Below are 16,924 nucleotides of genomic sequence, written 5' to 3'. Positions count from 1 at the left end.
CATGATCTCAATTTCAATGTTTTAGGAAAACCTTGAGACATTTAAAACTTCAGTGCAGGTCTTTTCAGGTTAAAATATTTTTTTCTAATTGTAAAAATAATTGCATATTTTTTTAAACTAAACTCTAAGTTCCAGAGAATACATACATCATGATAGTATCAGTTGCCAATGTGTGGGTCCAAATTACTCCAGTGTATGGGACATTTAACTATTCTGCTGATTACATCAGAAGCGCTTTGTGTTTTTGTGATGACTGCCTAATATCTAATTGCCTTGTTCCCCATATAGTGCTTGGCATCAAGAAAGTACAGCAAAAATGTCATAATGGAAGAGCTAATAGCTAAATTCCTTCCAGAAGAACTCAAGGAACGAAGGAGGCTTTATGAAGAGGAAATGGAAGAACTTTCTAAGTATGCATATGCACATTTCTATTTTCAGTTTCACTCATACCAGCTCCTAGAACTGAAAGTGCACATTTCTTCCTAACTCCTCATTTAGTGATACCAGGTTGGTAGTTTGAAACTGGCCATAGTGAAAGTATTTACACCATGGAAATTGGCAAATGCTGTACACCAGGGCTTTCTGCCCCCTCCTCCCAGAAAGCCAGTTGTTCCACATTCACCAGCACAGCACTGAAGAAACCTAAGCTGAACCACTGACCAGGTCACATCTTGGCACTAGTAATGGGTGCCATGGGCAGGAGTAAACTGGAATAACTTAGGGGAACTTACCAAGTACAGTTGATTCTTAAACAACATGGTTTTGAACTGCACGCTTCCACTTCTATGTGGATTTTTTTCTATAGTAAACACTATAGTATCACACGATCTAATCAGCGGTTGGTTGAATCCACGGATGTGGAACCACTGTTACGGAGGAACCATGTATGTGGAGGGGGCTGACTATAAGTTATCCACAGATTTTCAACTGTGCAGAAGGTCAGCGCCCTGACCCCCGTGTGGTCCAAGGGTGAACTGTATCCAGAAGACTGTTTTCAGATACATAAGGAGGTTCCATGAGGTTAAGAACTTTGATGTCACCCAGGCCTGGGCTTCTGACCCAGTTTTGCCACAAAGTGAGTATGCTTCATGACCCTCGGCAAGTCACTTAACCCCTCTGGGCCTCAGTTTCCTCATCTGTAACTTGGGGATAATAACAGTTCTTATCTTGTGGATTTGTTATGAACATGAAGTGACCTAGTGCATAGTAAGAAGTTAATAAAAGTAGTAGTAAGAATGCTGCTTGCTATGATGTTTCCTCCGCCGTCACAGGTACTGTGAGATGCAGAGAGGAGGGGTGGAGATGGAAATAAGGCTCCAAGCTCTCTGCCTGGCCGGAAGAACAGCTCGCTTAGCAGAAAAAGCAGGAGGAAATCACTCATTTTTGCCTCTTATACTGCTGCCCTCCCCCCTTCCCACCCCCAGTGGAATTCTCAGTGTGAAGCTCTCAGTGGCAAAAGCTGTTCTGGTTTTATCCCCACCCTGTAGAAAGCGTTTCTATACTGCCAACACTTTGGGCCTTTTGAATCACATGTTTTTCTGGGGAACTAGAAATGAAATCCTTCTTTTCTTATTGACATGTTAGATCTACTCAGGGCATCTTTATCTTTATTTCTGATTGTTAAGTTCACCTGAGTCCCTCTGAGCCCTCTTCTCTTCTCAGATATCATTTTAATGTCTTATTAACAAACACTGGAATATACTAGGGGGATTTCTCTTTAAGGGAATCCTAAACGTAATCCTTTGGAGATTTGGGCAAATGATCTTCTATCTATTGGTAGGTCTAGGTGTAGATGTCCCTGTATTGGATTTACTAGACAGATAAGAGAAGAGTGATCCAGGGGCAGCTGATCTGGTGTGTGGCTTCCCATCAGGCTGTAGGTCTGAATCTTCATGGGCACATGTTGAGAGGCAGACTCATAGGTCTTGATCCCAGAGCTAATGCACCCGTGTCTCTGGGGGTGCAGTGGCCCGGTCATCTGGGTTGACGGGCCTCCGGTGATTCGGATGCACAGGAACATTTGTCCGTCACTGGGCTGGATAGACTCTTGCCTCTCCACTGCTCCCCCCTCCTCCCAGCTGGGCCTGCCATGCAGATCCTCGAGGGGCTTTGTAAATGTGAGGTGCTCACGGGGACCTTGCAGAGATTTTCCCACCATCCCTCTGGAGAGCTGAGTCCACTTTTACCACCAGTACCCCTCCCCATACTGCCAGCAAGACACCTGGAGACATTGTTTTGAGTGGAGAGCATGAAAGAAAGGAAAGTAGGAGGTCTAACTATCACCGACAACGTAAAGGTACTAGAGAACTTCTTTAGCCAAATTAGAATGTATAGAATGTCATTTTTCATCTTAGCCCTTAGGCTAACCTGGGCACCAGGTAGTGGGACTCAGCCCACAGCATCAGTTGCATTTTAGTATTTTTTATCAGCCATCAACACTTGATGTCTCCTCACCTTCCTATGGGGGAACCACATGGTGACATTTGACCAACCTTTCTGTGTTCTGCTCCAATGCTGTGAGATCCATGTCATTTGCTCTTCCTGACAGCTTAAATAAGAACGTGCCTATTTTTGTGTGTACCATGGCCTATCCCACGGTTCCCTGTCCCCTGCACATCTTTGAACCTTGTTACCGGCTGATGATTCGTAGGTGCATTGAGACAGGCACAAGGCAGTTTGGCATGTGCCTTGGAGATCCTGTCAAAGGGTAAGTGAAGAGCTATGCGAGTAAAGGGACGCTGGGTGGACAGGGGCTTTTGTTTTACTTTGGGGCCCTCCCAGGAACGTCTGTACGGATCAGGGTCCCTCTAGCCCCTAGTTTACCATGTGAGAAGCTGCCTATTTAAAGGAACCTCAGGATCAATCTTTTGTTAAATTGGTGGTATATACTATAAAACTTGTTTTATAAGAGCACGGGCCCTGGAGTCAAACTGTCGGGGTTCATATTCTGGCTCCAGCCTTGGAGCAAGTTTGACTTTGGGCCAGTTACTTAACCTGTGACTCAGTTTCCTTATCTGTAAAATGGGTATGATAATAGTGCCTACCTCTTTGGGTTTGTTGGGAAGACTTGTGAGTTAATAATGCATGTAAAGTACTGAGCACCATACAATAAATGGTAGCAGCTATACATTAAGATTTTTTTCACACAGGCACTGCCTATGGTGTAATTGCAGCTATAGACCCTGGGACAGGCAAGAAGGCAGAAGTCCCTCAAGGCACAACATGAGGTCATTGCAATGTTGGTGGGAGGCGCAGGGGAGGCCAGAGAAGAAACTCATCAAGAATTTACTTTCTTGACTCCATTCCCAATAACAGGTTTGCGGAATATGGCTGCATCCTAGAGATCAGAAATGTTCAGTTCTTTGCCGATGGCCGCTCGGTGGTTGACAGCATAGGCAAGAGGCGCTTCAAGGTCCTCCATCAGGGCCAGCGGGATGGTTACAACACAGCTGACATCGAATACATTGAAGACCAAAAGGTGAGGTCCTAGAATCCCAAAGCCTGGCTAGCCCTGTAGCTTGACAGACCAAGATGATTGCAAAAGGGTCTCTCAGCACTGATGCGGGTCTTGTGATTTCTCACCAAGTGGCTGTAGCGAAGTTGAATGCTGCCTGATTGCTGTTTGATTGTGGAACGGCAGTAAGTGCGCCCAGCACCCGGGCTTTCCCTGCCTAGTTGCTGAGTGATATTCATGCATGAGAGATGCCAAGCCAGACCAACTCCAGGGCCCATTCAGCCTAGGAGTTAGGTCTCTGCCAGGGAGACCAAGATCTGGAGCTGGATCCGTACATGTGTATTTTATTTTTTTATTTATTTATATTTTAAACCTTTTTCTTTTGAGATAATTGTAGGTTCACATGCACATTTATATTTGTGAATGTGCAACCTGGCCAAGAGCCCCTCCCAATAATTCATCATCCCATAAGGTGGAAAGATGACATGTCCAGTTAATCCTTGGTTTCCTGGATTAATGGGTAGAAGAAGAGATAAATCATCCCATATCTGTTCATATTTACATTCACTACATCATACAAGATTAATAAATATTTGATCAATGAATACACGTATTTGACTTGGAAGATAGAGTTACACACTGAGACGTGGACACATTGGTGTTCCTCTTCCCGGTGAGCAATGGGAAAGCAGAAGTCGAAAATGAAGAGGACAGAGGCATGAACTTGCACAGCCTAGTTTGGCATCATGCCTCCACTCAGGCCAGTTTGCATCTGCATCACTGGTTCTCTGTATGTCCTGCTGTTTCAGCTCATTTACCAGCTGAACCTCTCTCCATCCTCCACCCTCAACAGTGTTTACACACAGTCCATCACCTGGCTGAGGAGCCTTTCACATACCACACGGGAGAAAGCCGGAAAGGCGAACCTTCCCATAGTGTGACAGGGTGGATGTTCAAAGAGTCAGGTGTCAAAAGGGGCTGTAGGCGTGTCAGAGAAGGTGTGGAATGCTTCACTTCCACTCTGATACTTTCAGGTTCAAGGAGAGGATTGTGCTGAGCTCATGGGATTACATAACTGTGTCTATGAGCAAGCGTCATCATGGTTTCATTCACTCAAATCATCTCTGAAGAATCGGATACTCAATCATTTTGGCCCAATGCCAGAAAAGGATGCTGATCCCCAGGTATATAAAAATGTCTCTTTGTAATTTTTCACCAGATGAGAGAGCCTAGGGTTTGTGATTAGCTGGGTCTGTGGGTTCCATCCAGCAAATCAAGTGTAGAGAGGAAGATGGACCCAAATCGGTCTTGTTTGGCTGGGCAGTGGACATCATGGGTAAGACCAAAAGGATCCCAAGTCAGAATTGGAGTAACTAAAGGGAAGCAGCAGGAACTTGGATCCAAGACAGGTTTTGAGAGGTAAGTCAGGTGAGAGGATGGGAACACAGGCACCATCAACAGAAGAACCTTTCATGGGAGTCCAGATTCCCACCATGGTGATGTGTTAGGGTGAAAAGATTCACGCCAAGCCAGGCTTAAGAAAAGGAAGGGTACCCAGGGCGCTGAGACCAAAGGCTGCTGCTTCCAGAGGGCTTCATAACTCTATCCCCCCATCGCTGCAGGAGCCAGGAGCTGGGGCTAGCCACCTTACATGATTCCAACTGCAAGACCAGAGCAACTTTTCACACCCAGGTCCCTCCATGCTTGGTCCTGCAGGCCTAGACCTTTGTCATTGTCCTCATCAGGGGTGAGCAAGTTTTCTTGAGAAAACTGACCCAATCCTTAAATTTACCCTTGGCTGAGTTATACTAGAAGACAGTTCATTAATGCTACTGGATCAGTCTATTTCCTGGGGGCACAGATCCATTTGAGAGATCAAGCTGCAGATCACAAGCTCTCCAGAGATGGAGATGGAGATGGTTAAGTTTCACCAAGCTTTGCTTGCCTGCTGTAAGTCAGGGCATACTCTCTTTCTAGGACAAGGCTAGAAATACGCCAGTCAGAACTTTTCCCACCATCACCTTTTCCACGTTCTGAGCTGGCTCTCCTACATAATTGCCACCATAACTTCCCTGATTCTTTACTTACACACATTCGTGACTCTGTAGAATGTAGAATAGAATATGTACATTCTGACTTTCCTGCCCAAAGACTGGCCCTACTTACCTTTCTAGCTGCATGATCCTGGTAAGTCCCTTCCCCTTTCTCAGCGTTTTTCCCCATCTCTGAAATGAGGGATGTGGATGAGGAAGTCTCTAAAGTCTCTTCTTCCTCTTGCATTCTGAGGCTGTAAAGCACCAGTCTGTTCCCTAATGGGCTGAAGTGTCTTGTTTTCTCCAGACCACAAAGGTGGCTCCTTTACCCCCCATTCAAAGACATCACGAATGTTGGAGGGAGAAAGGCCAGTTAGTGCCTCCCGATGATTCAGCTCCTGGCTCTGGGCCCCTGTGACTCAGGACTCCAGCGGAGCTCTGTGCAAGCTCACAAGCAAACAGAATGTTCCCCTTCACCTTCTGGAAAGCGTTCTCCCCTAGTCAGGCAGAAGGTAGCAATCAGCAGTGATAACAGCATCTTCCACAAGAGAAAACACAGATGTTACACAGTGATCCATGAGGGCTCAGTGACACAGAAAGCGGAAATCTTAGGTTTCATTTTGTTTCTTATTATGACTGTTACCATGTTGCTCTGGCAGTAGTGGCAGCAGCAGCAGCAACAACAACAACAAAAAATCCCATCCGGTTTGATCCAGTTAGTGCTGCAGTCCCAGCGGTCCCAGGTCTCATTAACAAGAATGTTCTAAGCTTCTGGAGGAGATTTCTTAGAAACCTCCACATATATTAACATCAGCTTAAACATCTTTGTTAATGATCCTGGGAAATAGAGTTCAGGATCTGTCAATCTAATATTCAGAACTGATTGTAGGAGGGGGAGCATGTCACATACTGCAGCGAGGACAAAAAACACTTCAAATGAAGCTCGAGGCACAGAGAAGCAGAGGCAGCAAGGGTTGAGGGAGATCAGGTGGCCAGTTTGGAGGCAACTAATCCACCTGTGGGTGATTTGACCAGAATGTGGTTCTCTGCAGTCCTAGAGCCAGGCTTAGTAGGAAGTAAGTCACTGATGTCTACAATGTGTGCCTGGGATGCTGCTGACGAGCAGGATGTTGGTGCAGGATTTCTGTGGGATGGGAAATCTCTTTATTAAGAGGAAACCTGGGACAGTCTACATTTCTGTGTGACTGTGTTTTCCAATTGGAATTTTTGCAAAGTGGGATTGCTGTGCTTTGGGGCTGTGAATCATAGGCTTTGGTTTTGGGGGAGGAGCTAGCTGTGGTCCTATAGTGACCTGGCCTATGTGGATTCTGTTGCGTTCAGCTGGAAGCAGGGAAATGAAGGGAGGTAAGAGACACCCAAAGCGTAAGGGGTCATGGGAGCTGAAGGCCCCCATGCTGTATGCATCAGGCCAAAGGGTCCACACGGGATCTAAGAGGTGGAAGAGACTGAGTAGTTGTCCCTCGGTATCTGCGGGGGACTGATTCCAGGAGGCCCCGTGGATACCAAAATCCCTTATCTGAAATGATGTAATGCAACGAATACAGCCAGCCCTCTGCAGCTACAAGTTTTACATCTGCAGATTCAACCAATCAATTTCAATCCACAGGTATGGTTGAATCCATGGATACAGAGGGCCAACTGTAGTAGATAGTTTAGCTCGTAAAATCACACAGGCTAGAAGGTATGGTGTATTTGTTAGGATATCAATTTGTTTGCTTTACCCACTACCAAAAACAACTGTAGTTTAAACAAGACAGAGAGCGTAAGTCGTGGAGGGCTAGGGCAGATCTATCCCAGATCATTCAGAGACCCAGGCTTCTTCATGACAGAGCTCTGCTGTCCGCTGAATGTTGCTCTCATCCTCCTGACTGAAGAAGGCTGATGATCACCACGTCCACGTTCCAGCAAATGGGAAAAGGAAGGAAAGAGGAGGCGAGGGCTCGTGCTTCTTTTCTAGAGCATGACACAGAAGTCACATATCACTTTCTTTTACGCCTCATTAGCCAGGACTTTGTCTTATGGCCTCACCTAGCTGCAAGGGAGTCTGAGAAATGTAGTCTTTTCCTTCCCCCTGGGTGGGCGTATGCCAAACTAAGATAAAGGGACATAGGTAGGTAATCAGCAGTCTCTGCCACACATAGAAGCAGTTCCACCTGGGATGTTTACCTTGCGGCTTTGGAAACCTGCGGACTTGTATTACTTCCACGGGGATAGGATGAGCCCACTGCTTTTCTCTATTGCAGATCAACCCGAATGGTCCAGCCTGGTGCTGGTGGACGTTAGCGGTTCTTCCATTGGAAAGCCGAGCTCAGCTCCCGTTCCTAGCAATGAGGTCCTTAAAGGATCGACTGAACGGTATTCGGCGGGTCCTGGCCTTTATATCCCGAAACCAAAACTAGTGAGTGGATTGCTGCAAAGGAGCTCCCACGCTCCCCCACTGCCCTGGGGGAGTCGTCTTGTAAATATATCTAATTGCAATAACATCTGAGAAGGAAGTATCAAACAGAGGCATTATCCTGCTATGAATCACAGAGAGAAATTAAGTAGAAAGAGCGAACGGATGTGACCTGTTTGAAACTTTCTTTCTTAAGATGCTTCTTGACATGCTGCACAACTACATGCACAGCAGAGGTTGTTTAAGAGCCCAGAAGAAAAAAAAAATTTTTGATTTTGACATAAAAATTTTCTCAAAGTTTAAAGTGGTTTTGCTTTAATTTTCTGTCTTTCATAGATGAATGACTGTGTGGTTGAAATGTGAAGCCAAGTCACTAATCATGTTGTGCATTTTTTCCCTGACTTGTGGTCTCATTCCAAACAGTTCAGGTTTTACATGGCATTGTGTAAAATAATGTTCATACTTCTTTCTGTTTTAATAATTTATTTTTGCACTACTGTATCCTTTTTCTCCTCATGTATGTATGTAACTATTAAGTGTGCATTACTGAAAATTATTTATTGATGTGGTTTTCCATGTACCTAGGGGGAAGTAACAATACTAGAAATGTGCAATATTGCTTTAACCGATTTTGCTATATTTGATCCCAGTTCTTGAACCATTTTTGTATCTATCAGGATCATGCTAAGATCATTTATCTTCACAGATTCCCTTTTGCTTTCAGCTTGAATCAAACAATATAAAATACTTAAGGGATTTGTTTTCGCTTATGGAATAAGCCAGGGTAAAGTAAACTAATCCACTTTCTACATGTTATACAGAGCCAGGCTGAAGGAATTATTTTTCTGGAATCAATAGATGAATTAGAGGAGTGTCTTTTATTACAATCTATTATAGGCATTTATTTCTGCAATCTAATTATAAGTATATCTTAATTTCTGCCCAGTGCAGTTAAGAATGGAATTTTTAGGCAGGAGAATATTTAACCCTTCAGAGGGAATGGTTTTTGGTCTGGCGTGTCACAGTCATGCCCAGCTAGCCTCCACACCCCACCTTTTCCCAGGGTTCTGAGGATCTGGACCTGGCTACCATGTGTGGAAACACTTGATGAAGGACTGTCCATTATGAAAAGTGTAAAGAAGCCAGGAACAAAAGTAGAACCCTTAAAAAAATCCTCAAACTATCTTTTTGGTTTTTGAATCTTTTTAAAGGAAGCAGACAATCCATGATTTTATCTAAAGACTATCTTTCCTCCTAGCTGCAATGGGCCAGAGAGTTCAGTACAGGGGAAGAATAGTGGTCAGGAGGTAAGAGTGAGCCCTTGTCTAGCTGGTTTACTGCTAGTTTGATGTCATTAGTGCCAGGAGAACCTGAAAAATACCGTGAGTCCAAGAGTGTTATAATGACAGAGTGAAAAGATTAGGGCAGGGAAGAAGTGAATCGTGTTGTTCCTCCCTTCAAGCAAATTATCCCCCCGCCACCATGTGATTCCGGACAGCTGCAGTGTGTGACTCACATGCGGCCCATCCACTCTGTTCCAGCCAGAGGTTAATGCTTCAAGCAATCAGTCTGACTTCTTCCATTACCACCTGTGGCCAGAAACAGAGAAGGGAGAATGAGATGATCCAGGTGACAAAAAAGAGATTCCCGTAAGCAGAAACCAAATGATCTTTTCTGCCCTTTCTTAATGAACACTGTGTTTTCAGAACACTCTGTTACCAGATTTGATGCTTGGAGCCCCACTGGGCTGGTAAAGAGTGAAAGTATAGGCGTGGTTACTGCCACCTGGTGCCCAACCACGTGGTCACAGCACAGTCCTAGTACAACTAGTTGCCTGCTATCGAATGTAAATGAAGCAAAGAAAAGGGTCATAAATGTCTCCAGTTGCTAGATATGTTACTTTTGTGATTTCAGTTTCTCCCAGCCCGAGTTTCTCATCTAGGAAATGGTGGTGATAAATACTGCATATAGGGTTATAACATTAAATGAGATAATATATGTATATCACTTAACATAGTGCCTAGCACATAGAAGTCATTTAACAAATGCTAGCTATGATTAGACCAGTCATAGCTGCAGAATATCATTGGGACTATATTTGCATAAAACCCTGCCTTTACACACAATACCCATTTCCAACCTCTTTTAACTTTACTGGGGGAATCCACACCTTTGATTTCCAGACCATAACTTGATGATTTACATGTAGTTCCTTTGGGGGTCAAGTCTGTTTGGGAAAGTGAAAAGACTGGAAAATACATGAGAGTCAGAGATGAGGGAGAATTCTGTGCCAGGAAATGTTTCCTCTTTCAAGAGGGCTAAAAAGTAGCGTTGTTCGGAGATGTAGAATTTCTGATAACATAGAAGCCTTAAGTTCTAGCTCTGTTACCATGACCAACTCATCACTCCCTGCTCTCTAAAATGTATAAAATTCCACATTACAGAATATTGCATGTTGCTAAGTGAGGACCCAACTCCAGCAAATGTAGAGCTCAGCAGGGCAGAATTGCACTTTCCTCTCAGTTAGCCTGGAGATGCATTGGGGTTATTTTGCAGCCAGCTTTGGTTTCAGTAGTGGTGGGAGGCAAGTTGCCAGGCTAAGCCTTGGCTTTCTTTGGTATGTATTTGAATGGGGTAATCAATTGGACATGACCATTTCACCGCTTGTAAATTGATTTTACTGCAAAGCTAGGGAATGAAGCATATACAGAGAAAAAAACGTAAGGTTAAATCTAGACCAGAAGGGCACGACTTCCCCCTTGGTAGATAGTGCCATTTATTTGGTTAGTTTATTCCTGCCTATTGTGACTGGCCTAGTCTTTTCCTAGTAGATTATTTTGTGTGTGTGTGTGTGTGTGTGTGTGTGTGTGTGTGTGTGTGTGTGTGTGTGTGTATGTGTATATAGATGTATATAGATGTGTATATATATGTGTGTGTGTATATGTACATGTGTGTATATATATTAGGTACCAAGCAGACATTATGCCTTTCTGCTTTGTACTGTACTATTGCTGCTAGCTAATAACCAGCAAAATGTAGAAAATGAAAAATGATAAAACTAATTTTCTGTAGACAACTTGGAGAAAAGAGTGCTTGCCCCTTACTTGAGTGGGGGTGGCAGAGAACTGACTCTGTTGACAATTTGCCTTTTCTGAAGGCCGACTGCTTCTAGTCCTATGCTGCCTCAGCATGCTGGGGCTAGTCGAGTCACTCATTGCCTGTGTGGCACTTCCAGTTCTGCCTGTGGAGCCGGACTGGGCTCAGATCATCCCCTGTGACTGGCCATTGGAGCAATGGAGCTCTAAGGCTGGTTCACAGCACCCAGAGGTCTCTTATTGTCAATAGATCACATACTGTTGATGAACAGGAACCCAATGGGGACTGTGTTCCCCACCACCAACTCCATTTCCAAGATGGGAATGTTATTTGGGGACTTAATTCTTGAGTTCCCAACTTGTTGACTTTGCATCCATTTCTGTTTCCCAAGGCAGAATCATAGCAGAGGTGTGTGATCGAGATGCAAATGGAAGGCAGCCCAAATAAGGGAAAAGGACAGATTTTTCAGCCCATTCTTGGGCTTGAGGAGTGAGACTTTGATTTGATCAAAGATAGTTCTAAGAAGCAGCTGGCAGCATGGGCTGCAATTTGTGGCCCTTCCTGAGTGCAGTGAGAAATAAGGAAAGGAGCCAAGTAAAGTATGTATTTGGTTCCTCTTATAATGATCACTCCCACTGTTCGACTATTTAATAATCTGGATTATGCACATCCAGAGGTGAAATGAAGACATTTTCCCTTACAAATGGGTATTTTCAAATGCGCTAAGTTAACCTTGAGAGAGAAGTGCCTGTAATCTCTGTTCCTGGTGTCATTTTAAAGCTTTTGCTTCATGACTCTGTAGCCATTTAAAACTTTGTCGCAGCAAATGTGATTAACAGAAGTTTACAAAGCAACACTGTAGCTTACGCATCATTTTTAAAGTTGCCTGACATTTATCTATCGTCAAAGCAACAATAATAAACAACAAAATCAAAGGAAAGCAAATAGGTCAATGTGGCATCATAGGCTTACCTTAGATAAACTAGTTCCATCATTTTCTGCAGTTCTCAGTAATGCCAGGATTAAAATATCAAGCAAGCCATTTAAACAGTGGCAAATGTGTCTTTGTGTTTGTAATTCCAGTTGTTTCTTATGCAGCCACTTTACTCTTGCACTGTAATGAACTGAAAGGGGAATTAATGCTTTTGTTTTCCTTCCCGTATTGCTATTCAACTACCTCTATATGCTTGATGTCTCTTTAGGGTCTTCTTTCCTCCAAATCTGTGCAAAAGAAGTTTCAGCTCATCTATGTTGTAATAACAATGTGATATAGACAGTCTCTGTGAAAGCTTGTTGTTCATTAAAAAGTGTTTCCTATTGTCTCACTTTGTATCTAGCACAACTGTACCTGTACTTTAGGGCAAGAATTGCTCGAGTTACTTCAGTATCTTTTTGTTGAAGCTGAATAGAAGGGAAAGTGATCAGAACATATATTTTGTTCTTGTTCCTATTGATTGTAATGCGTCTGACTGGAAGATCTTGTAAGAAAATAGACCTGCGCTCAGAAAGCAAGCTCTTATGTATGTGACAGTGAGGCAGGTGTGACCTGATTAAATTAATTGTTTAAAAATGCACCAGAAAAGCTTGTTACTACTAATTATGTGGAAGCTTTTTGCTAATAATCTGCTCCTAGTTTATTTGTCAATCCATCCATATATTGGGTTTGCTTAAAGCAGAGCGTGCTACCTACTGTGTTTTCTCTGGCATGATAAAATGTTCATGAAAGCAAAGTACACGTTTTTATTTCAATTAAATGGTTTCTCAACACTAGGCTAAAGCTAAGGCCCGCAGCATGAACCCTTTGACAGGAAAATTGGTAAAACTGACTGGGACAATGAGCCATGTTGACCAAACTGACTCCAGCCCGAGGGCTTTGGCAGCATCTCATCCCCTTTACTGCACAGATTTTGGTCTTGTGCCATCGATGACTTTATACAGGTTCTGTTTTACCACCGAAGAAGAGAAGACACAGGAGTAGAGCAATTTAAAAAAAAACCCAAAACGACAGAAAACTCCCCTTGGGCCTGACCTTGTTCTTTGTAACAGGATTTTCTGGGGGTAACTGAGAAAAGTCAGAACTCCTGCCCAACCAGGCCCCAGAGGGAATGCTTGGCTCTGTTGGCCCTCACCCTTCTGTGCCTAGCCTGCAACTCTCTGGTTCTCATGAGATAGAGCACATGCTGGCCGAAGGTACAATCTTCCCTCCAAGGCAGTTCTTCTGCCCAGAGTGCCTGCCTAATTCTCTCTGGAGAACTAGATTGGATCATCTAAAAAGAAGATCTTGCTTGAGCAAAGAAAGCCTAAACCAACACTTTCTGCTTCCTCTCCTCTGGGCTCCACTCTTTGAGTTCCCCAGGGCAAAAGAGGCCTCCCTAGAAGGAATTCCCAGTCTCAAAACAAGGTAGGAGCAAGAGAAGGGAAGGCCAAATGCCTAGACCCACAGGCTTCTAGATATTTAAACTTTCCCTTCCTCCCTTATGGTTTTTAATTCCATCACTTCCAGGAGGGGCTGAGGTGGGGTGGGAAGGGGCTGGTGTTAGTACTCTCCATACTGGCTTCTTCCAGGTAACACAGGAACTTCCCAGCCAGACTTGTCCATGGTCAGCCTAACGCAGAGGCTTGCCCTGGTCCAGGCAGAAAAGTGCAGGCCCCAAGGAGCCCTGCCTCTAGATCCTGAAGCCCACTTCTCCCAGCCTTTTCAGTTTTCTGTTAACTGATGTCCCCATTTCAACCGGTTCTTACATTGACTGGCCACCCATGTTCACTATCCACCTATACACGTCTTAGCCAAAGTCATTAGAAAGCCCTGGGAAACTCTGTCTTCTGCTTACTGAACTGCTGCCCTCTCGCCCTCCTACAGAACACCACCTGCCTCCCAGTAAGTCAATATCCACAATTTCTGCATACCACAAGTGCAGTGAAATTAAGTCCTGAAATCACTTGCTTAACCTAAGTCTAGTTTTGCTATAAAAATCTTGCTTCTCTTGGATTTTAGAGGTGCATGATGGGAATATTCAACACAGCCATGGGAACTGGGGAGATCACTGCTTCTTTGGCCCATCAAGCTGCCCACTGCCACGCCTGGCAGGCACCTGCATTCTCGGGACCATGTACTCCTCCTCTAAGCCCCAGTGAGCACTTTCATAAGAGGACCAGGGCTGCAGGTTGGGGGAGCATGAAGTCGGCAAATGGAGTTAAGCTCTTCAGTTTTAGTGGTCTACAGGGATGAGTTCCAACAGGGAGGGGTGGGAGTAAGAAGGGAGGAAGAGAAGGGTGTGGACTTTCTCATTAGATCCTGACTATAACCTGTGAAGTAGATCTCCAGTCCCATGTTATAGGGGAGTCAACCGCAGCCCTGGGTGCTTACATCACTTGCCTATGGTCATACAGATTAACACCCGGGCAATCTGACTCCAGAGCCCACACCCTTAACCACTATCATGAGCCGCCCATCACACGGTGCCACAGACCCAGGAGAACAACTCAGCTGGTGGATACCTGGTGGGGAAGCTGCAGTGAGGATGACAGTGAAAGAGCGGCAAGAACAGCTCCCATCTACCAAATGTGAACTATGTGCTGGGCACTACCTCTTGGTACCTTGTTTAGTCCTGAGGTGGGTGCTGTTATCACCCATCTCTTACAGAGGAGGACTCTGCGACTCAGAAAAATAAAGCAACTTGTTGAAGCCGCATGGCTCAGAGGCAGGGAGGCTGGGCTTGGAATCTAGGCTGTCTGACCCCACAGTTGTTATTCTCACTCTGCAAGTCAGACTGTCTCTCATGGAGCCCATGGCTCTTCTCACTTCTTAGGCCTTCGGTTTCCTATAATCAGCTGCCCCCCATAGGCATTTATCTCATTTAATAGGAAGACCAGAAACAAGAGATTTCAGGGTTGGTTCATAGGTCCAATAATCCCATCAAGGACCTGGTCTGTTTCCATCTTTCCTGCATGTTTTTAAAGCCTCATTATTAATGAAACCACTTCACAAAGAAAAGAAGGCTGTCAATCTAGTCCTACCTGCTGGGGGCCAGATGCCTAAAGGGGAGGGGTTTTCTGGGCCAGCAGCAATACAGGGCTATAAATTCATGGACGGAGGAATTTTTAATGTAGAAAAAGGTACTTTGAATTCTCTTTGGAACAGGTTGTAACATCTTACTGGTTCCCTCATTAATTATGAGTTAAATAAAATCTTTGACATGTGTTCAAAAAATAAGTGGAAAAGGGAGGAGGGTCTTCTTATGCTCAAAGTTCAGATATGAGGGGGTTCACCAAAGGCCTTTCCACCTATAGGAACTGGCAACAAACTAGAGGCTCAGTAACAGTGGTAATTCTTCGTCCAGGTCTGCCAAGGCAGTAACACCTCCAACTCATTCACTTATTAATGGAACAAATATTTACAAGACACAGTAAATGCTAGGCACTGGGCTACAGAGAATAAAACAACACGGTCTGTGCCCTAGGCCTAGGGAAGAAAACCCAGAGCGTTACTTTCCTCAGAGGAAAGGCACCTAATCTTGCTTGGGGCGGTATTCAAGGAAGGCTCCCTTGAGGAGGTGACGAAGCTGAATCCTGAAGGATGAGAAGTTTTCCAGATGAAAGAGTAGAGAGAGGTTGAAGAACATTCCAGGCAAAAGAAACACATGAAAAAAATCTAGTGGTCCATAAAGAGAGCACTGGCCAGCTGAGTGGCATATTGTGAGTAGTTCAGCCCGGCCAAGCCCAGGGCTCAAGGCATGGCAGTTCCTGACAGGGAAGCAGAGCCCAGTTTCTCACACTTTTGTTTTATCCTGATTGAAACCACCAGCTGGTCTTTGGGGAGGTCTGTGCAGCAGGCTTCTGGGAGAAGGGGGAGGGCTAGCATATGAAAGCGCAGCTTGCTGGCCAAGTCAGGGTTTATTGGGCAACCGCCATGGGAGTCCTCTGGGCACAGCCTGACTTCTGGTCCTGAGCCTAGGAGGCCCGTTAGGGTTTGCACGAGAGAAAGCGAAGTGGGGTTTGGGGGGATGGACATGTTTGGAGGAGTGATTTGGGTATTCAGAGGAGGCCAGGGTGGGGCGGAGAAAGGAAGGAGTTGGCAGGGCTGGAGTGAAGGGTTGTGACTGATGAGATCTGGAGTCTTCGGGATGATGGATCCAGATGAATCTCCTCATCTTGATCAACTGCACATAAACCAGGGCCCCAGCCATGGTGCGCTGCCTCCTCCTGGCTCACAAAAGCCAACTGTTAGGATTTCAGCATTTTACCAGCCAGATGTTAAATACAGCCATTATTTTAATAAGTTATATAAGCTTACAATTAAATAAATTACATTAAAAACAAGGTAACAAATACTCAATGTTTGTCCCTTCTGAATTGTTTTACTATTTTTTACTCTCATCTTTGCTTTTGAAGTTATTTGGTGCTCCTGCATCTGTAGGTGGAAATGGTATATAACAGTATGCCACACAATGAACACCTCTTTCCAAGTCCACGTTCGGTGACAGCGGGTTATTAGCTGAAATCAACCGCAGTGGGAGATGTACATCACACTAGAAATTAGGCTCCTTTCCCAGAGAACTGGCTGCTACATTTTTACCAGCATAGCGCTGGCTCTGGGTCATTTTCCCTTTCTCTGTCTCTAAGCTTCCCCAATGCCAATAGCTGTTTTCAGGAAAAAGCAATTCTGAAAACTAACTCATGTGGACATGTGAAGTGCTAGGAGTCCAGATTTCTGGTTTGGGCTCTTAGATAATTTCTTTGAGCTTTAACAGAGGTCTTCTGGGGATGCTATGATGGTGTGATTGACAGACATTTTCAGACCAACCTTTTCCGTGGCTGTTGAAATGGACATAATAGACAGTAATCCCCTCTGTGCTTTTGTTTAAGGTCATCCCTCCACACCCACCTCCTTCAAACCACAAGCCTGAAACCTTCCCCCCAGCCTAG

General features: G+C 44.7%; 1 protein-coding gene across 6 annotated transcripts in view; it reads left to right on the top strand.

Annotated features, from left to right (window-relative positions):
• Nucleotides 1–12,581, top strand: part of LONRF3 (LON peptidase N-terminal domain and ring finger 3) — a 36,622-nt gene extending 24,041 nt beyond the window's left edge. For 3 of the 6 annotated variants that reach the window (XM_064482812.1, XM_031445520.2, XM_031445522.2), the window contains 5 exons: nt 289–410; nt 2,549–2,707; nt 3,316–3,478; nt 4,489–4,638; nt 7,752–12,581. In XM_064482812.1, coding sequence (XP_064338882.1) covers nt 289–410; nt 2,549–2,707; nt 3,316–3,478; nt 4,489–4,638; nt 7,752–7,907 — 750 coding nt within the window. In that variant the 3' untranslated portion in view covers nt 7,908–12,581. Of the gene's footprint in view, nt 1–288; nt 411–2,548; nt 2,708–3,149; nt 3,228–3,315; nt 3,479–4,488; nt 4,639–7,751 lie in introns of all 6 variants that reach the window. The other 3 variants (XM_064482811.1, XM_031445519.2, XM_031445521.2) reach the window with 2 other exon arrangements.
• The last annotated feature ends 4,343 nt before the right edge of the window (nt 12,582–16,924 follow it).

This window comes from Camelus dromedarius, chromosome X (assembly GCF_036321535.1).
Source record: "Camelus dromedarius isolate mCamDro1 chromosome X, mCamDro1.pat, whole genome shotgun sequence".
NCBI lineage: Eukaryota > Metazoa > Chordata > Mammalia > Artiodactyla > Camelidae > Camelus > Camelus dromedarius.
This window is presented reverse-complemented; position numbering and strand designations above follow the sequence as displayed.